This window comes from Hyperolius riggenbachi, chromosome 7 (genome assembly GCF_040937935.1).
Source record: "Hyperolius riggenbachi isolate aHypRig1 chromosome 7, aHypRig1.pri, whole genome shotgun sequence".
Taxonomy (NCBI): domain Eukaryota; kingdom Metazoa; phylum Chordata; class Amphibia; order Anura; family Hyperoliidae; genus Hyperolius; species Hyperolius riggenbachi.
The window spans coordinates 308,110,439-308,132,831 of NC_090652.1; the positions used below are offsets into that span (position 1 = coordinate 308,110,439).

Below are 22,393 nucleotides of genomic sequence, written 5' to 3' on the forward strand. Positions count from 1 at the left end.
TAAAAAAAATAAAAACATAAATAGTTACCTAAGGGTCTGAAGTTTTTTAATATGCATGTGAAGAGGGTATATTACTAATATTTTTTAAATTATAAGCTTGTAAATAGAGATGGAAGCAAAACTGAAAAAATGCACCTTTATTTTTAAATAAAATATTGGCACCATACATCATGATAGGCACATAATTTAAATGGTGTAATAATCACGACAAATGGGCAAATAAAATACATAGGTTTTAATTATGGTAGCATGTATTGTTTTAATGCTATAATGGCCGAAATCTGAGAAATAATGATTTTGTTTTCCATTTTTTCTTAATATTCCCGATTAAAATGCATTTAGAAAAAAATAATTCTTAGTAAAATGTACCACCCAAAGAAAGCCTAATTGGTGGTGGAAAAAAACAAGATATAGATCAATTAATTGTGATAAGTAGTGATAAAGTTATTGGCGAATGAATGGGAGGTGAAAATTGCTCGGATGCATAAGGTGAAAAATGACTGAAGGCTGAAGTGGTTAAACATTGATTTATCCTTTTGGTGCCTCTGTTTCTTTGGTATAAGATACCTTGAGTGCACCTTTGGAGGTCTATCCCCGTTTTTCCTGGTCTACAGAGAGCAACATCTCAATCTACCCCGAGGGGAGGGTAAAGTTCCCCTACCGTCTTAATAGTGGTTGCTTGAGGGCAACCCCCCTTTGTGAGTATAAACTTACATTGTTTCTTTACACTATATTGGTCAGAATTACTACACTATAGTAAGCTCTCGATTTCTCTTTATTTCTTATCTGCAGTTGTCTTTTACTGTTTCTTTGATGGATAAGTGCTTCAGAAAACAGCACTGTAGCCAACCCAAGTTGGGTTGACCCAAGTTGGGTGGAGAGCTCAGAGAAGATCTTTTGCATAGATAAAAACAAAAGTTTCTAACCTCTTCCAGTACTGGAAACAATATGAGTCTCATATCTTTACTACTATTGTTGTATTTCTTAGATTTACTACACATACAATTTATTATCTTATAAGTTTGTTTTCACTTTAGATTCCCTTTAAAAGGTGAAACTAATATATGGAATAGGAGCCCTTTGCAGGTGCATTTGGATGAATCTGACATTTTGACATATCTTGTTCATGTAATGAGTCTATTTCGCATATTGGTTTCGCCTTTTAAGGTGAATTACTAAAATAAATGGACTTTTTCACAATTTTCACCTGTATACTGTATAGGAAAATACTGTAAGCAAGAATGACAAATGTATGATAATATGTTAGGTTTTGTTTGTTTGTTCGCTCTCATTTAGTCAAAGTAGGTTGATGAAGGGCGCCACTGACCAAATGTCCTAACTAACTTGTGGAGGAGGATTCCTCCTGCTGCCAATCCTTTTTATCCTTTTAAAATTATTTTTATATCTCCAGGGGAATTACAGTATATTAATTAGCAATACAGCTTTTCGACTCTACATAATATTGGTGGTGACATATACTCATTATAGATTGCGTAACTAACAAATAGCGCCTCCTTCAAACATCGTTGTTTTCATTTAGTCAATAGGCTAATTGCTAAAGATAGACTGAAATATAAATATTAAGAGCCATAAATGAAAAATAGACGATACGTTTGGAATGCCACATGCTGGTGTGATTAGGAAAAGTACAAGAAAGGCCTTGCTTTCCAGCAGTGTCCTGAAATGACCTGATTCGAAAACAAGGCTACATCACTTTGATCCTGAGAGTAAGCAATAAAGTCGACAGTGCAAATAAAATACTGTTGGTGGTGGCATATGTTCAACATGGCAGTACAATCACTGGTCTATCTTATGCTGCTCTAATCAAACCTGAGAAAGGCTATCAAAACCAAAAGGCTCTGAAAATGAAAGAGATAATCACTCAACAGTCCACCAACCAGATCTGACACTTCCTTTGCTGCTCTTATTCAAGAGGCAACCTAAACTACTCTTCAGACATGGTGTCCATCCCTACTTAGCTGCTGATGCTCCCTTTGGTTAGTGATTAGTATGGTTAGTATCAGTGCTGGGCCGAAATTACGCATTAGCGTAATTACGCATCGTAATTCACTACAAATGCACCGTAAGCGTTACGTGTAAGGTTACGGTATTACGCGTAATTAATTACGCGTAGACCGTGGGTTACGTTTTACGCGTAACAAATTACGCGTAAGACAGTAAACTCCCATTGAAATTACACAGTCTGCCGTAATCGCGTAATATTACGCTCCCGTATAATATAAAAAAGCCGCCGACTTTAAGGGTTAATAGCAAAGCCCCCTTAAGTGCTAAGAGCCTCAAATTTGGAGAATATATTAAGGAGATCAGAAGGAATAAGAGGAAAAAATTTTTTTTCAAAAAGACTTTATAGTTTTTGAGAAAATCGATGTTAAAGTTTCAAAGGAAAAATAGATACATTTAAAAACCCGCCGACTTTAACGGTTAATAGCAAAGCCTGCTTAAAATTTAGAAACACCAAATTTACAGGGTATATTAAGGGGATCAGTGGGAATAAGAGGAAAAAATTTTTTTTCAAAAAGACCTTATAGTTTTTGAGAAAATCGATTTTTAAGTTTCAAGGGCAAAAATGTCTTTTAAATGCGGAAAATGTCAGTTTTTTTTGCACAGGTAACAATAGTGTTTTATTTTCATAGATTCCCCCAAGTGGGAAGAGTTTTACTTACTTCAGTGCGGGACGCTAAGTCCCCGCCGCCTCCCGCTGTCAGCCCCGCCCACATCTGTCACCCACATGTCACCCACATGTGGGTGACATGTGGGTGACATGTGGAAGAGGCGGGGAGGACAGCGGGAGGCGGCGGGGACTTAGCGTCCCGCACGGACCCGACAGAGCTCTGAGCTATATAGCTCAGAGCTCTCTTAGCATCTTTGTATTTGGGCTCCAAGGAGCCCCATTGGTCCTTAGCAGACCAATGGGGTTCCTTCTGATTTAAAGGAACCCCATTGGTCTGCTAAGGACCAATGGGGCTCCTTGGAGCCCAAATACAAAGATGCTTAGGGAGCTCTGAGCTATATAGCTCAGAGCTCTGTCGGGTCAGCGCAGACGCGGCGGTGGCGGCGAGTGACGTCGGGTGCGGTGGTGTTACAAAGTAACAAAGTTGTTACATTGTAATAGTTTTGTTACATTGTAACTGATTAGTATATTTCCGAGGATATTGCGTGGGAACTGGCTTTTAAAGGGACAGGTAAGTATTAATGGTTAATTAAGAATATTAAAGGACTTTTTTCGTGGTTATGTTTTTTGTTCAATTAAAATACTTTTTCAAAGTGTCTGTGTGTTTATTTACTTTTAACTCTTAAAGGAAATGGGTAAGGGGTACAAGTACCTCTATACTCATTTCTCCTGGGAGTGGGGGTGGGCATCTGGGGGACCCCTTTTTAAAGGGGACTCCCAGATGCCACCATGAACCTCCCCCCCAGGAAATCGCGGCCTCCACCTCCACCGCCCATCGGAGGTGGAGAAGAGCCCCTTGTCCTTGGATTGGACAAGGGCTCGGAGGGGGAGGGGAAAGCTTGGCTGCCCCTCCCCTTCCGAGACCCCCCTTAGCACTTAAGGGGGCTTTGCTATTAACCCTTAAAGTCGGCGGCTACCTAACATTGATCCATGCGTCAACTTTTCCGCTTGGCAGCATGACCTTACGCATTAATTGCTAGTAGGAATTTACGCGTAAGCCTATAACGTAACAACTTGAATTACGGTATTCTTACGCGTAATTGCGTAAGGGCAATGCGTAATTACAGACATGTACCGAAATTGAATGTCTATGCCGTAAGCGTAATTTCGTAATGCGTAATAGCGTAAAATTACGCGTAATGATCCGTAAGCGTAGCTTTTTCCATTACGATCAGCACTGGTTAGTATGACCTTACCTGTACTGTTAACTCTTTCCCCTCTCGGCTGATCCTCACATTGTGCAGTTTTCGGTCATCCAGCCTCTTGGAGTCCAGTGTGAAGACATAAAGTCCTTCTTTGCCAATTTTGTATCTCACTTGCATACTACCTGGAAGAGAGAAATAGAGAGAGGGGTGTAATTTTAGCCTTGTGATCACTTCAATATCGGTTCTTTAAAATGTACCCGATCATATAGGGGCTTTCCATGCCATCCTCCGGTCTCCTGTCAAAGAGCAAGGACTCCCTCCGAACATTACCAACAAAGGCTTGTCAGCAGGAACCTCAGGGCTAGAATCCTCTTCAGACCCGAACATGGCTGCACTGCGACTGTCCAAGTACGCCTGCGCCTGCGCAGTAATGCACAGCTGCTTGTGCTGCTGCGCAAGTATGTCCATGCTCACTCGGGAGCAGCACAGCCAAGCTTGTGCCAGAAGAGTAGCACGGCCTGAGGAAGGGTCCCAGGCAGGGGTGGGGGATCAGAGGACGACGTGGGTAGCTGCTATAAGATCCAGGGGCTTCCCACTTCTTAGGTAAGTGTAACGATTGGTGTCAGCATGCAGAGAGAATATGATTATTGGCGATCTGCAGTACCACCAAGAATGCAGATATACGCCTGATTATCGATGATCTGCAGAATCAGCGATAATACAGATGTATTGCTAACCTCTGGACACCAGAATAGTGAGAGTGTTTGGTGCAACAGTAACAACTCTGAGTGGGGACCACCAGAGGAGCTGGCGGCCTAAGACTCCTGAGGAATTCACCCCTGACTGTGGGTGATATTCCTGTAGCCTGTGGACCCCTGGGCGAGGGACCGAGGCTGGGTTGCAGGAAGCCCTGCAGCTAATATGAAAGGTATTGCCCTGGACTGGGCTAACATAATACAGTAATAGCACAATCCTAGTCTGGGGTGTGAGGTCCGTAGTCACAACACCCTAGAACTAGTCTGGAGCATAACATAAATGATAATACAATTCCCTAGTCTTGGGTGTGAGGTCCGTGATCGTCAACACCCTGGAACTAGTCTGGAATATAACATAAATGATAATACAATTCCCTAGTCTTGGGTGTGAGGTCCGTAATCGTCAACACCCTGGAACTAGTCTGGAATATAACACAAAGACAATACAGTTCCCTAGTCTTGGGTGTGAGGGCCTTGATCTCAACACCCTGGAACTATGCTAGAGAATACACAGAAGATACACAGTATTCCTAGTCTGGGGTGTGAGGGCCTTGATCTCAACACCCTGGAAGTGGTCTAACAAATAAACAGTACAAGGTAATCTGGCTCAGTATGAATTCCCAGGTCTACCTGGTTCAAACACACTGTAAGGATCTGACTATGGTCTGAATGCTTCCACAAAGTGTTTGCAATGGCAGACAACCAGCAACTGACAAGCAAGCAGAATATATAGTAGCTGAACTCTGCTGCCCCGCCCGAGCCACTCATCATGAGTCCAGCCAATCATGAGTCCAGCAGGAATCAGCTGATCGTCCTGATCAGCTGACACTTCCCCTGCTGGTATAAAGGTCCTGACTTCTGGCCCACGCGCGCGTAGCTCTTCATCCATCTATGTGGACTAACAGACCCAGCCACTCCAAAGGCATGCTGCTGCGTACAAACCGCCACCTTGGACGCGGAAACAACCGCTTTGCTATTAGAACATGCGGCGGCCTTTCCACGTTCTACAACACTACCAGATGCGTGCCTACGCGGAATCAGCCGCCTTGCTTTCAGCACATGCGGCGGCTTTTCCGCGTTTTCTCACAGTAAGTATGTAATTTCTTACCATCTTTTTCGTCTTCAGTTATCTTTAAAGAGAATCTGTATTGTTAAAATCGCACAAAATTAAACATACCAGTGCATTAGGGGTCATCTCCTATTACCCTCTGTCACAATTTCGCCGCTCCTCGACACATTAAAAAGTGGTTAAAAACAGTTTTTAAAAGTTTGTTTATAAACAAACAAAATGGCCACCAAAACAGGAAGTAGGTTGATGTACTGTATGTCCACACATAGAAAATACAACCATACACAAGCAGGCTGTATACAGCCTTCCTTTTGAATCTCAAGAGATCATTTGTGTGTTTCTTTCTCCCTGCAGTTATCATGCACTGAAGTTTCAGGCTGCTCTTTTTTCTCCTGCAAACAGCTTTGCCCTTGTCTGTAATTCTTCAGTATGTGAAAGCCCAGCCAGCTCAGAGGACGATTTATCCAGCTTGTAAAAGATAAGAGAGAAGAGAGAAGCTGCTCTAATCTAAATAACACACAGGCAGTGTGCATAGAGGGGCCTGGAAGGGGGAATTCATAGCAGAACCACAACACTGAAGAACTTGGCAGCCTTCCAGACACAGGCTGACAAGTCTGACAAGGGAAAGATACATTGATTTATTACAGAGACTGTGATAGCAGAAAGTGCTGCAGTAAGCCAGAACACATTATAATAGCTTTTGGAACTTGTAGGATGATAAAAAACAGGATGCAATTTTTGTTACGGAGTCTCTTTAAAGCCATAAACATGTGTTTGAAATCAACTTAATGTCCCGGTAAACACATCCTTTGTGGAATATCCTGAGACTGAATGTGGTACTACATCGAAGGGGCCGGATGAAATAGCCTAACGTGCTGGGTGCAGGCCATAGTTTGCCCACCCCTGTGTTAGACGATTTACTAAGATTTGTGCCTGCAGCTGACCTATCACACCCAATTTCAGGCATACTTCTTAACAGATCTGATGAAACTTTCACAAGAGATCACATCCTGAAGCACCTGACTCACCTACAAGAAAGGACTGGAGAAGCATGGCCGGATTTCAGGGAATACCACAAAGACCATGGCCTAGGGCACCAGGAAAGCAAGGGGCGGTCTGTAGGCAGCAGTGTGGCAGTCACAGTTAGCCTGCCGAACATTTGTCCTGCTACACAGAGTTTGGTCATAGAGGTGGGCGGCTACCAACAGCCGGATCCGGCACTCGGTGGATGAAGGAGCAGTGAACGGGCACTTACAGTGATCTCTGAGCTCTGAGCTGTCACTCACTAAATGTGCCACTCGCCAAGGTGCTTGCAATCTAATCCCTGCCATCATGTCACTAACTGTCCTCATAGGATTTTATAATGTAATCCCTGCCATCATGTCACTAACTGTCCTCAGAGGAGTTTATGATCTAATCCCTGCCATCATGTCACTAACTGTCCTCAGAGGTGTCTCCAATCTAATCCCTGCCATCATGTCTAATTGTTTTTAGAGGAGTTTATAATATAATCCCTGCCATCATGTCACTAACTTTCCACAGTGGAATTTACTGTCTAATCCCTGCCATCATGTCACTAACTGTCCTCAGAGGATCTTATAATGTAATCCCTGCCATCATGTCACTAACTGTAGTCAGTGGAGTTTATGATCTAATCCCTGCCATCATGTCACTAACTGTCCTCAGAAGATCGTATAATGTAATCCCTGCCATCATGTCACTAACTGTCCTCAGAGGAGTGTACAATCTAATCCCTGCCATCATGTCACTAATTTTTCTAAAAGAGTTTATAATATAATCCCTGCCATCATGTCACTCACTAACTTTGCTCAGTGGAGTTTACAGTCTAATCCCTGCCATCATGTCACTAACTGTCCTCAGAGGATCTTACAATCTTATCCCTGCCATCATGTCACTAACTGTCCTCAGAGGAGTTTACAATCTAATCCCTGCTATCATGTCACTAATTGTCCTTAGAAGGGTTTATAATATAATCCCTGCCATCATGTCACTAACTTTCCTCAGTGGAGTTTACAGTCTAATCCCTGCCATCATGTCACTAACTGTCCTCAGAAGAGTTTATAATGCAATCTCTGCTATCACTTCACTAACTGTCCTCAGAGGAGTTTACAATCTAATCCCTGCTGTGTTAGGGGTGGAGTTTAGGATGCTTTCAGTCTGGGGGGCTGCTGGTGATACTGGGCCTTGGGTGGTAAAAAGTACAAATCCCGCCCCGTGGAGGAGGGGCTTCTGTCCACGTACTGTAAAGGGGAATTACTCATCAGTTTATCTAGAAGCTTGTACACAGATACAGACAAGAGTAAAGGGGGACAAGGAAATCGCTGTGACCTGACTTTAAACAACTCCCTTGTCTTTGGGGAAAGCAACGTGAAGCAAATCCTGTAAGAATATTACACACTCCAAGATCTATTGCAAATTGAATTTTCATAGCAGCACGGCGCACATTTGCAAAAATAAATCTTGTTTTCAATTATTTTGCTCAGTAATTACATGTCTAGCTGGTGATTGATGCCTCCCTGCGACCTGCACCTGTGCGCTTTAATATTTAGGATCCCGGTAACCCCGCAACCTAATTACACAGTGACTGTGCCGGCGCTGATTGCCGCTGTTATTTTAGTATAATTATACCGGTCACTGTCTGGACAGCAGACAAAATACTTACATTAAAATTTACCGTAGAACTACAAAAACAAACATGCAATTACCACACCGGCCATTAGTGGGAGCAGTTTACCTTTTCACTGTCATTTTATCAGCAATATTGATACCTTTGCCCTCTATAGACACTTTAGCTTTACGTTTTCATAGTTACATTGTTATTTGGGTTGAAAAAAGACATAAGTCCATCGAGTTCAACCTGAGAACAAAGTTAAACATCAGTCTTCTCCCTCGCATATCCCTGCTGATCCAGAGGAAGTACAGATGGCAATCAGATAAAATCCCTAGGTCAACACCACTGGGCATTACCTAGTAATTGTAGCCATGGATGTCTTTCAACGCAAAGTAAGCATCTAAGCCCCCTTTAAATGCAGGTATAGAATTTTCCATAACTAATTCCTGTTGCAATGCATTCCACATCTTAATCACTCTTACTGCAAAGAACCCTTTCCTAAATAAAAGGCTAAAACGTTTTCCCCCCATGCGCAGATCAGGTCCTCTAGTCCTTTGTGAAGGCCTAGGGACAAAAAGCTCATCCGCCAAGCTTTTACATTGCCCTTTGATATACTATTTTGTTAATTAAAGCTCCTCTAAGGCATTGTAATGCCTAGGTGGTCATACTTTCTGACCACCCAGCACAACAAGGCTAAGAGCTGGATAATGGAAGAGGCTACACAGGCTGCCCCGAGCAACTGCAGCTTTGGGCCTCCGATATCGCTACAAATAAGACACAACGGTACTGCAGCAGTGTGATATTGCACTGCTCTTGCAATAGCAAGCATTCAGACAGATACAAGACAGGACTATAGATTGGAGCGTAACTAGTAGCAACCGCAGCTCACAGTCATGTCCACAGAAGCAGAGCAAGCAGGCTAACGAAAGTCACCAGCAAGGATCCATACAGGCAAGACTACCGGAAAGAACGTAACTAATAGCAACACTACTATGCTAGGTATGCACGGGTGGTCACGATAAGCGCAACCTACCGAAACGTGCTAAACTGATTAGCTAACACAGTAACTGAAAAATCTCCCTAGCTCGAATAAAGACAATAACAAATGAATCAAATAATGGATAAATATATATTAGCAAGTCTGCATATATATTTATCAAGAACTAGCTAAAGCACAAGTAATGGTAATTAACAAGACAGACAACAGACAGACAGACGGAATGCTCAGCCAATCTAGTCACTGTTTAAGCGACGGTGACATTCACACTGAGATAGACAAGACTAACAGGTAGGAGAGTAACTAATGGCAACCGCTGCTATAGTTCGTCCTGAAGAACAAGGATAGAAGGAATACTACCAGTCACCAACGTGGTGCAGGCAGAATCTAACTATCAGGATCAGAAGGATTTCACTGACCCCCGCAGGTCAGCAAACGTCCAGCAGACATGACAATACAGAGCAAGGCATTATACATTTACAAAAACAACTTTCACAGCATAGACCCAACAACAACTCAGAGAGCTGTACGCTATAACGGGCGGGGTAGGAAATGGGAGGCAGACTTTTATGCTGGCATCAGCCAATGGATGCAGGTATGCAAATTCCCACACAGCTGAATAAATCATTCAATCCTGAGCTGGCTTGATTACCATTTGCTAGCTAGTTGTGAATACATAGGACTCCCATAAGAAATACATGCGGTATTATGTAACAACATGCATGCAGGAAATCCAGGGCTATCTGGCCACAGCTCAGCTGTAGTAAGCCATTGGTGGAATGATGACAGCATCCTGAGCTGCCCAGAACTGCAGAGCAATTGCAAATGACAATGAGACTTATTGCGAATGCACAACCGAATGCAAGCAGATAAGCCAGAACTGTCCGTTTTGCAGCTCCACTGCAACAGACAGAACATGCTACAGGAGGGATCCTTACAGGCGTCTTTTCTCCAGGCTAAATAAGCCCAGTTTATCTAACCTTTCTTGGTAAGTGAGACCTTCCATTTTTCGTATCAATTTTGTTGCCCGTCTCTGCACCTGCTCTAAAACTGCAATATCCCTCCAGTAATGTGGTGCCCATAACTGAATTCCATATTCCAGAGGCAGCCTTACTAGAGAAATAAACAGGGGCAATATTATCCTAGCATCCTGAGTTTAATAGGTCCTTAAAGAGACTCTGTAACAAATTTTTCAGCCTTAGTTCTTCTATCCTATAAGTTCATATGCCTGTTCTAATGTGCTCTGGCTTACTGCAGCCTTTCCTAATTGCACTGTCTCTGTAATAAATCTTATCTCCTTTCCTTTGTCGTGTCTGTTGGGCTAAGGTTTGAATGTGTGGAATGTGCAGGGCTGCTTGTGATTGGAAAAAAGAGATACACACCCACTGCAGGCCCCCTGCACACTCTGTATGGCTCACACACTCTGTTTATGTGAGCCTATCACAAGCTGGTTAGTTTGTTTGTTAACACTGCCTAAAACTGTTAATTACAAGCCAGGATTGCAGCAGGGAGTGGCAGAAACAGCACAGAGGGGCACAGGAGAAAATAAGGAATAGAATGGTATGCTTTTTAGTGTAAGAATATTAGAGTTGAGATTCTCTTAAAAAAGAACGCCATGCAAAATGTTAGAAAAAATGTTGTATCCACATTGTATAAAACTTGAGTGTCCATTCATGTTAGTCCTTCAAATGGGAACTGCAGGGGAAATTACATAATGAATACAATTGCTTATTTATTTGTTTATTTTATTTTTTTACACTTTCATTTATAAATGATTTACCTATTGTTTACTTATTGTAAAATCGCTCCTCCCTCGATTTGCATCCTGAAATGTATCACAGGCGGCAGCATCTTTAGTACTGGGAGAAGATCTTTGCGGAATGCTTGTTATGAGAGTTCTAAAGCCAGTAAAAAAGGTCTCTGGTCTCCCAGAATGCTCTTGGAGGAGAATTACACATACCCAAACAGCCTAAAGCTAAACATCACAGGGCTACATACCAATATAAAGCAAGATATAGCTATAGGAAGAGTTTCTGATCTTACTGTATGTCGTTACGTTCCCTCTTTAACTTTTTATTGTAGTGTTATCTGCAATTTTGGCCTTTGTGTCCTCCACAGGCACTTTGCTATGCAAGGTTGATTTCCATTTCGTAGTCCTGAAGCAACAATCCACAAAGCAATTCTAGGCAACTGCCTAGGGCCTCGAAGGGAATCTAGGGGCCTGATGCATGCTAGCACCCACCACATCTTACTAATAAAAGCCATATGACCATCAGTGGTAGGCAAAAACTGCTATCTTGCCTGGGGCCCCATACAAGCACTGCATAACACCCTCACTACAACACAGGCATGATTGAACATGCACTCTTCACGTTAATATGATGTGTGCGTGACTTTTACATAGAAAGAAGGTTGCTATGGTAATGCGGTTATTTTCAGTATAGCACAACTGCTCAGGCTGCCCTAGATTGTGTGCTGACATAACTCCTGGTAGGAGGGTATTAGCCGCTAAACGTCACCACTAGAGAGAGATAACAGGAAACGTGCCTAACAGGAAGTCAGTGTATAGTGTAGCAGGAGAAGTCAATGCTTCCCATTAGCGCTGTTGCTAGGAGAGGGCATCGGGGCTAGAATGGAGATGTTATTAAATTATTGAAAAATACTTTAGGTAACCGAAAGGTGTTTTTTTTTTTTTTATTCTTTTAAAGGGGCCTAGTAAAAAAAAAAAAAAGCCAGTTTTCCTTACCTGGGGCTTCTACCAACACCCTGCACTCGCCTTGTGCCTGCGCAGGTATTCTACCATCCTCCGGTCCCCCGACGCGGCTAAGTTTCGTTTTTAACCGACGGAGCCTGTCTCCGCCCACTGCGCCTGATCAGAAATCTGACCATAATTTGAAAAAAAAAATTGCATTTGTGTGAACGCTAAGCTTTTTTTTTTTACATCTGATCAATCTCAGATCTAAATATTAATCTGATCACTAGGAAGTATAAATTGTAAAACACACCTAACTGATTTTGCTGTTTTTTTGGTCACGCCCTTTGGCACCTCCCTTATATCTTATTTAAATGTCCTAAATTGAGGTGATGAGTCTGGATTATGTTTTATTTTCCTTTAATTGACCTTTGTGGCCAGAGCTTAATCCAGTGTTCTACCTCTTTCTCTGTCAGTGACCATTGTATGCATGCAGCTTATGCTGGTGTGTGTATGGTGCACATGGGTGTATTTTGTTAGCTCCCTTGTCGGATTAGTTTGATGCACTGTCTGTCCCAAAAGAGGACATTAGGATATAATCATAATCTTTAGATAGGTTGATACACTGTATGCTTGCATGCTTGCACTATACATGTTACAGGGCCAGAGTGAAGACACATACAGACTCTAGGGAGCCGCTATGCAACATATGTATGCATGTGAGTATGCAAATGAATGAATTATTTTGTAAGGAACACCCTGGATTTTATCTCTACCATCATACCTAAAGGACTCCCAACACCTCATTGAGCTTCTAAAAAATGTTAACTGGCAACCGGACTTCATGTGGTTGACCTGTGATGTTACTTCTTTATATACAAATATCCCCCACCATTTCGGTCTTAAAGCCATTCAACATTTCCTGTCCACCAATCCATCCATGCCAACATCACAACAACAGTTTCTTACCAGCAGTACTGAATTCATACTCACACATAACGTTTTCACCTTCTGTAATGACACCTACCAACAGGTCAGTGGCACGGCAATGGGGAGCTCTTTCGCACCTTCATATGCAAATCTCACTATGCGTTATATAGAACTTATCAAAATGACAGCAGACAATCCCTTCACCGACAATATCATACTATACCGACGTTATATAGATGACCTTATATTCATCTGGAAAGGTGACCCAGACCTCATCCCCCAGTTCCTCAAATTCCTCAACTCCAATCCAGCAGGCCTACAATTCACGCACCAGCTACATCAGAACACAATAGATTTCCTTGACCTCACCCTGTACATCGACGAAAACTCTATAAAAACCAAAACCTTTTTCAAGCCAGTGGATGCAAACAATTATATTCATTTCAACAGTTTTCACCATAGACCCTGGATAAATAACACCCCATATAGTCAGTATAGAAGAATTTTTAGAAATTGTACAGATCCAAATGAATATAAAACACAATCAAGACCCCTTACAGAAAAATTTCTAACGAGAAAGTACCCCAGCAAACTAGTCAAAGATGCCAAAACCAAAGCCATTCAACCCAAAATAGATGGGAAATCCTCTTACAGGACCCCTAACTTTTACCTCTTCTACCAAACACCCCAGCCCTGCCATTCAGAAGGGCTCCCAATCTTAAGAACATTTTGGCCCCGAGCTGACTACGCTCACACCCTACCGCCACTGCAAAAACACTGAAATTGAAACAACCAGGCTCCGCCCCTTGTCATAACCGCAGATGCCAAGCATGTCAATTCGTCTCAGCCACTACTATCTTCAAATCTGCATCAACCAAAGTAGAATTCAAAATTAAAGACCCCATTACCTGTGATTCTTCATATGTCATTTACCTAATTTCTTATCCCTGCCAGCTGCAATATGTAGGCCGCGCCACACAAAAGGTGCGGCGTAGGGTTGGTCAGCACAAAAAACATTTTTAACAACTTCCCATTACACAGCCTGTCGAGACACTTCACCACTGTGCACAATAGCAATCCAGATTTGTTCTCTATCACCCTTATCGAAACCATTAACCATGCACTCCCAGATGCCTTCGACAATTTGAAAAAATGTGAAATGTACTGGATCCAGTTACTAAATATCCTCACACCTAGCAGCCTCAAAGGGCAGCTAGAAAAACTATATTAATGCACTTTTTTATGGTCCTCTCTTTTAATTTTTTTTTTAATAATACATTTTTTTTATGTTTATGTATATTTGTGATGTTGTTTATATTCAATGTGTCTTTTATTATATCATTCTGGTTTTATACCCATTCCTTGCCATGTTTTCACTGTTTTTTTGTTTTAGACCCATCCAACTTTTAGACCTTTTTAGACCATTTGAGTTTTAGACTTTTTAAACCACCCAGTCTAAAACTGTATATATGGGTCCATACTGAACAATCCTTTGCAGTGTATAAATCATTAATTTGCCATTTTGCACAATGTTTGAGTTATTTTTATAATTACTATTGAATATACTAATTTTATTGGTCTTATATTATATGTTTTACACTATTCATCATTTCTATCTCGTTTATTACTCATGTACTATTAATTATTTTTATTACCACATTGATTTTTAATGTTATATCTACTTTTATGTTGATTTGCTTTATAACCTTTATATTTTTTATACTCAAAATGAGGTATCCCCCAAAATAGGCATAAAATCCCCTTCTCAACATGCTGCCTGTCCTAACCGACACACTGGCAGGTTATATAAATTTTATATGGGAGATTTTGCCTGGTGTCTCCTGTGGAGTGGGTGCTGGCTTGCTGAGCAGGCAGAGCCAGGATTCGAACTCGGGTCTCCTGTGTCAGAGACGAAGCCTTGACCAGTGCACTGTCCAGCCACCACAACATCAGACATGCAAATCCTGCCCTAACAAGCTCTTATTATGAGGACTGCATTAGACATGTGAGTGATGTCATACACAGAGCGACGGTCCACACTGATGATGCACACCCACACTCTCCCTCCCATTGGCTAATTACCCCCTAATAGGGGATTAACACAGTATAAGAGGCCTCAACCCAACATTGCTCGGTACGGAGGCGCCAGGCTATGTACCGGACCGCATTGGGTGAGTCTTTTGATTACTTTATTTAACCCCCTTTTAAGCTCTTCATTTTAATTTTTTTGGTATGTAGGAATACTCTTTATCCACACACCTCACCAGTCCCTATGTTTGCACATGTAAGACCTATATGCATATAAGATTGCTTCTCTTACTAGTCCACACATTGATCGCTCCCCCCCCCCCCCCCCCCCCGAGAAAAAAACAGAACCCCCCCCCCACCCCCAGTTTCTTTCCCCACAACCTATTATACTTAGAATACACTATATACCCCTGTGTTAATATGTATGAGAGAGACAAAAATATGAGCATGCATATACACAGATATATATTTAATTCAAAGCCCATTTTATCCATTTTATGAAAATATAATTTTTTTATATATCTTGGCTGTCCGTATGAGTACTTAGCATACTGTCTTCTGTCAACAGTGATATGCTCCTATTTATTGCCTGAGGAAGTGGGATATACCCGCAAAACGCATTACACCTTGTTCGGAGTATGTAAATAAACTGATTTTTGCTTAAAACAGCAAATTTTTGTGTCTGTTTTGGAGGGTTAAGTCCACCGCTACCTACTTAATTTTATTGATTTTAAAGAAATATTGTTTTTACCCTGTTGGCGCCTCTGTACTACTTTTGCTGGATTTTAACTTAGCTGCAGGGATAACAGTGTTTCCTGGATGATTGATTTGCATGAAAGTGTGCAGAGGGTTACCTGATTTTGCTGTTTTGTTGGCCACTCCCATTTTGCTGTTTTGTTGGCCACTCCCTTTTAGCATCTCCCTTATAACTTATTTAAATGTCCTAAATTGCACTGATAATCCTGGATTCTGTGTTTTTTCTTGTAATTTATCCTTGTGGCCAGGGTTTAATCCAGTGCACTCCTCCTCTCCCTGTCTGTGACCATTGCCAGCACGCAGCTTATCCTGATGCATGTATGGTGCACACAATTTTATCTCCCTTGTCGGATTAGTCTGATGCACTATCTGTCACAATAGAGAACATTAGGATATGTACTCAGAATCTTTGGACAGGTTGATACACTCTATGCCTGCATGATGTCACTATGCATGGTACAGGGCCAGCGTAAGGACACATACATACTGTGGAGAGCTTCTACACAACGTATGTATGCATATGCCTACACAAGGGAATGTATTTTTTTGTAAAGACCACCCCAGATTTTAACGTAGCTGTAGGGATAGCAGTGGTTCCTGGATGACTGATTTGCATGAAAACATTTGCATGTAAGTGTGCAAAAAGTTAACTTTTGCTGTTTTGTTGGTGACACCCCCTCTGGTACCTCCCTTATACCTTACTTAAAGATACTCTAACAAAATTTTGAGCCTTATTTCTTCTATCCTATAAGTTCCTATTACTGTTCTAATGTTGTCTGTCTTACTGCAGCCTTTTCTAGTTGTACTGTCTCTGTAATAAATCTTATCTCCTTTCCTCTGTCGTCTCTGTCGGGCTCAGGCTGGAATGTGTGGAATGTGCAGCACTGCTTGTCATTGGCAGAAGCTATACACACCCTCTCCAAGCTCTGCATGAGTCACACAGTAAGCTGTTCTCAGAGTGGTTAGAAGCCATGTTTTTTGTTTGTAAACACTGCATAAAAATGGCAATTACAAGCCAGGATTGCAGCATGGAGTGGCAGTAACAGCACAGAGGGGCCCAGGAGAACATAGTGAATAGAATGGTATGCTTTTTGTTGTAAGAATTTTAAAGTACAGATTCTCTTTAATAGTCCTAAATTGAGGTGATAAGCTCTTGATTTATGTTCTTTATCCTTGTGGCCAGGGTTTAGTCCAGTGCACTCACGCCTCCTCTCTTTGACCATTGTCAGCATGCACACAGCTAAGAGTGTTTACACATGTGAGTGTGCAGAGGGTTAACTGATTTTGTTGTACGTGAGTAATTTGGAGTGATACCCGAGATCTGATTATATTTAGCAGTTTATGTGATACTTGGAAGTTTAGCTGTGCTTCTGTTTTGTGCCTGGTATATTTGTATTGAGCAGTTTTGCCTTCTAGCAGTTTACAATGTACTTGTGAAGTTGTTCCAGTGCATGTTTCCCACAGTATAAGCGGAGAATAATAAACAGTGTGAAAGCAGAGCAGTACTTGTGACATTACAGTTTAGGTGCCGCTCCGCTCAGAACTGACACAAATATTTGCTATGGCAGAGGGCGGGGCAAACAGAATGCCCGAATCAGAAGTGTCAAACCTCCCCGTGTACAGGAATCCTGGCAAATATTGCACGTTTCACAATGGAATTCCCATTCAATCTTCAAACAAAAGAGAGGTTTTCATTTTTTTCTTGGGGGAGGGATGGGGGGGATTTTGGATTTTTTTTTTTAATAAAGATGCTGAGCAGAAATATTTGGCAGTAGGGATGACCAATGAGATGGTTACAGATAGAAGTTGATGTAAATGTTATGCAGATATGAGGTAAATATATGCGGCTTGGAAAACCCCCAAGTGTAATTGCGTCATTATTCTGCGACACACACACCCCTCTCCAAGTGTCAGTGTGTCATTGTTCTGTAGCCCCCGAGTGTCAATGTGTCATTGATCTGTGCAGGGCCATTTTTAGGCAAAGGCATTCTAGACAATTGCCTGGAGTGCCACTGGTTCTGGGGGGGGCAGCGACATGCCCCTGCATTAAGCTCTGCCCCGGCCTAAGCCCCACCCCCTGTGTCCCCCTGTTCCTGTCCCCTTTTGTGTCTCCTTCCATTCCACTTTGTGCCCTCTTCTGTCCCCTTTTGTGCCTTCTTTCCTCCTTTGTGCCTCCTTCTGTCTCCCTGTGTGCCTCCTTCAGTCCTCCTGTGCCTCCTTCTACCCCCTTTGTGACTCCTTCTGGCCCTTGCGCCTCCTTCTATCCCCCTTTGTGACTCCTTCTGGCCCTTGCGCCTCCTTCTATCCCCCTGTGCCTCCCTCTGTTTCCCATGCTTCCTTTTGTCCCTGTGTGCTACCTCTTGCCATCCTGTAATCCCTTTGTCCCACTGTGCCTAGGCTTTTCTGTCCCCATTTGTGCCTCCCTCTATCCCCCTGTATCTCCTTATGTCCCCTTGTGCCTTTATCTGTCCCCCTCCCCCTCCTGCACCCCTCCAGCCTAGTGTGTAAATGCAGAGTACGGTATAGTGCAGCAGAAAGGATGTGCAAACAAATACGACAGGATTGGCGGCTTGTTTGTATCTCGGGGACTCTCTGTATTACGCATCCATCCTATACGCCACATGGTTCATATTCTTTAGTGTGTGTGTGTGTGTGTGTTTGTGTTTTTTTTTTTGGGGGGGGGGGGGGGGGTTGGCTGACACAGGACTCCTTGCCTGGAGTGAAATGGCCCTGGTTCTGTGACCAAGACTAATTATCTCTCAGAGGAGCTCGCAATTTGTAGCCAAGGGTCATGTGTCTATTGTGGCCTAGGGTCATGTGTCTATTGTAGCCTAGGGTCATGTGTCTATTGTAGCCTAGGGTCATGTGTCTATTGTAGCCTAGGGTCATGTGTCTATTGTAGCCTAGGAGAACCAGTAGAAGAAGGACCGCACTCCAGAGCGTGTGTATGCTGGTGCCGGACTTCCAGGCTTTAAAACGTCATTCAGGAAGAAGAAGTCCGCACTAAGACTTATAGAACAACCATTGCTGTATTTATTATTTCATCACATACATGTGCCATATATGTCAGACCTGCAAGGCCGACGATCGTTTTGGGCCACCAGGGGTCCCCTTTGTCAAGGCAATAAGCAGAAAGACTTCCGGCTTATTGCCTTGACAAAGGGGACCCCTGGTGGCCCCAAAACTATCGTCGGTCTTGCAGGTCTGACATACAGTACAGACCAAAAGTTTGGACACACCTTCTCATTCAAAGAGTTTTCTTTATTTTTTATGACTATGAACATTGTAGATTCACACTGAAGGCATCTAAACTATGAATTAACACGTGTGGAAGTATAGTACATAACCAAAAAGTGTGAAACAACTGAAAATATGTCATATTCTAGGTTCTTCAAAGTAGCCACCTTTTGCTTTGATTACTGCTTTGCACACTCTTGGCATTCTCTTGATGAGCTTCAAAAGGTAGTCACCTGAAATGGTCTTCCGGCAGTCTTGAAGGAGTTCATAGTTTGGATGCCTTCAAGGCCCTTTTCCACCAGCAAATTGCGCTGGCTGAATCGCAAAAACGCAAACCGCTAGCGATTTTACAATCGCTACGGTTTGCTTTTTAACATGGGAATCGCAGTAGGTCATTTCCACTACCGCGATTCGTTTTTGCCGGGAACACGAACGCGCGGCGGAGCGATAATTGCCGCGATTTTGCTATGCAGTGCATAGCATAGCAAAATCGCGGCCGCGAACGTCGGGGAATCGCCGGTAATTGCGATTCAGCAATCGCTAGCTTTCAGCGTGAACGCTAGCGATTGCTAGTGGAAAAGGGCCCTTCATGAAAATAAAGAAAACTCTTTGAATGAGAAGGTGTGTCCAAACTTTTGGTCTGTACTGTATATGGCACATGTATATGATGGAACAATAAATACAGCAATGGTTGTTCTATAAGTCTGTGTGCGGACTTCTTCCTGAATGATATTGTAGCCTAGGGTCATGTGTCTATTGTAGGCTAGGTAGTACAAACTTACATCCAAATACAAAAAACAAACAAACAAACAAACCAAATCTGTAATGTAACTACAGTAGTAAGAAAAGTTTACCTACATGATACATACATAATAATTTCACCTGAAAAGTGTCTTAAGTGTATTTTTTTACTGCCCAAGGCCATTATCACCAGCTTGCCCTGGATCGGCAGCATCCTAAACCTCCCCCTAACACGGCAGGGATTAGATTGTAGGCTCCTCTGAGGACAGTTAGTGAAGTAATGGCGGGGATTACATTATAAGATCCTCTGAGGACAGTTAGTGACATGATGGCAGGGATTACATTTTATAAACGCCTCTGAGGACAGTTAGTAAAGTGATGCCAGGGATTGCATTATAAGCTCCTCTGAGGACAGTTAGTGACATGATGGCAGGGATTACATTATAAGATCCTCTGAGGACAGTTAATTACATGATGGCAGGGATTAGATTGTAAGCTCCTTGGCGAGCGGCACATTCGCTGACAGACAGGCAGCTCAGAGATCACCGTAAGTGCCATTTGCTGCCGCTTCATCCATCAAGTGTCAGATCCGGTTGTTGGTAGCCGGCACCCACTATGTGCAAACTCTGTACAGCAGGATGAATGCCCACAGCCCGCCCTTTGCTTTCCTGCTGCCCTAGGCCATGGCCTTTGCAGCCTTCCCTGAAATCCGTCCATGCTTCTCTATCTGTTCCTTTCATTTCAGGACACAGCGGACATTCAGCATGGCAGACATGGTGGATAAGTACAGAAGAAACATCACACATTCTGTATATTACAGTCATCTGTTAGGAGATCCATCATGTTTGGAATAAACAGCTCTTCCATCTGTTTGGTGACAGCGCCCCAGCGCTTCACGTGTGACAGATTCTTGTTAAAGTGATTTCAATGTTGATGAAAAATGATTTCCATTATTGAGATTATGGATAACGCGGGATCCTCCTGACACCAGATAATAACGCGGCAGATCTCGGTGGACGCAATGAACACCTGAACGCACTTGTGCCCAAGGCCTCTCTGCCTTCCTGGCGACAATTATGGCGTCACGCAGCTAAATCCCAAAGTGTTCCTCCGCCCCAGAGCAGCTAATTATTTAGCGAAAGGCTTTTCCCTTGTCAGCTGAAGGTATGTTGTTTGCGTAGTTTCCACAACCAGAAGCCAAGATTGTCACAGCATCTGACAATTCTCCAGTACATCGGATTCATGTTAAATACGGTGTGAGGAAAGCCCATAGATGCAGAGGATCGGTAAAACTGTTCTTACTGACACTCTAGTACTTAGATTGTCAACACGTGGTACGTGTACCCCTGTCAAAAATACTATTTTTGCTTTTGAAAATATTTTTTTGGTGAATAAAAAACAAATTTCGCAAAAAACACTTTTTTTTTTTGCAGAAACTTTGAATATGTTAACTGGGATATGTATGGATATATGCAGCTTTCCACAGACATTGAAAACAGTCAGGCCAGTTTCCCACTATAAATCAGCATCAGGTGTGCGGTGCCTCGGGCACAACGCGCCACCAAAAACAGGCCTTCAGGGAACACTGCGTTAGTACACGATATTCCCTGTCTGGCCGCCAGGCTAGCAGGAAGTGACGCGCTTGTGGTCACTTCCTGTTTGAGGTGTAAAAATACGCTTCTGTGCATGCGCAACTTAGACATCGCCATAGACTAACATGACTTCTGGGCCGACGGGGACGCAGATCGCTGCAGGTCACAGTAAGTTAAGCACGGTAGCGTAGTTCTGTGCTAGGGTTAGATTGGGCACTTCGGGAGCAGTGTAACGCAACGTGGGAAGTTTGAACTTCCCCATAGGGTTTCAATAGGCTGCAGTAGCAGTGCGGCAATTTGCTGCACCACGCCAGTGTGAACGGGCCCTCAGGGCCGGCACTACCAAAGAGGCAAAGTGGGCGATTGCCCCCCCCCCCCCCCCCCCAGTGCCCCCAAGTGCTGCTGGGGCCTCTCCAGATTCTCCCCTGACTTGTGCTCCCCAGGACACCTGCAAAGTTTTGTCAGCATAGCAGCTCCATGCCCCGGGGTGCTGCTGCTCCATCCATTCTCCTATTCCTGCTCACTGCCTCTTTTCTTAGATCTGTCCCATGTCATTACACCATAACACTCGTTGGGTCACTGAGAAGAGGATAAAGATAGGTGTTCACAGACTGGAGCAACGCGCCAGCAATAGATTCAGGTGCCCAGAGTAGGACACTCTGCTCCGTCATTACCGCCATCTATTTACAATGTACAGCGCTGCGATCTAAGGCAGCGCTGTACTGGGGACAGCCGTGTCACTTGGCTGTCCCCTGGGAAGGCACAGGAGCGATTGGTTGTCATAGGCTATTGCCTATGACAGCTGATCGCCATGACTGGGTGCGGGGGGAGGGAGGTCTGGGAATTAAAAAACAAAAAGTAACCTTTTTATAAAAAAATTTATACATTTTTATAAAAAAAAATATTAATAAATAAAAAAATAAACAAACAGGGCAGCAGCGATCAGAGCCCACCAACAGGAAGCTCTGTTGGTGGGCAGACAAAAAAAGGGGGAGGGGGAGATCACTTGTGTGCTGAGTTCTACGGCCCTGCAGTGAGCCCTTAAAGCTGCAGTGGCCTAATTTGTAAAAATAGCTTGGTCACTAGGGGGTTTAAAGCCTGTGGTCTTTAAGTGGTTAATTTGGCAC

At 43.0% G+C, this 22,393-nt stretch overlaps 1 protein-coding gene across 3 annotated transcripts in view; it reads right to left on the reverse strand.

Annotated features, from left to right (window-relative positions):
* The window catches only part of LOC137525202 (contactin-associated protein-like 5), a 419,206-nt gene that overhangs the window by 51,607 nt on the left and 345,206 nt on the right, over positions 1-22,393 (reverse strand). For all 3 annotated transcript variants that reach the window (XM_068246129.1, XM_068246130.1, XM_068246132.1), the window contains one exon: positions 3,889-4,019. In XM_068246129.1, coding sequence (XP_068102230.1) covers positions 3,889-4,019 — 131 coding nt within the window. The remainder of the gene's footprint in view (positions 1-3,888; positions 4,020-22,393) is intronic.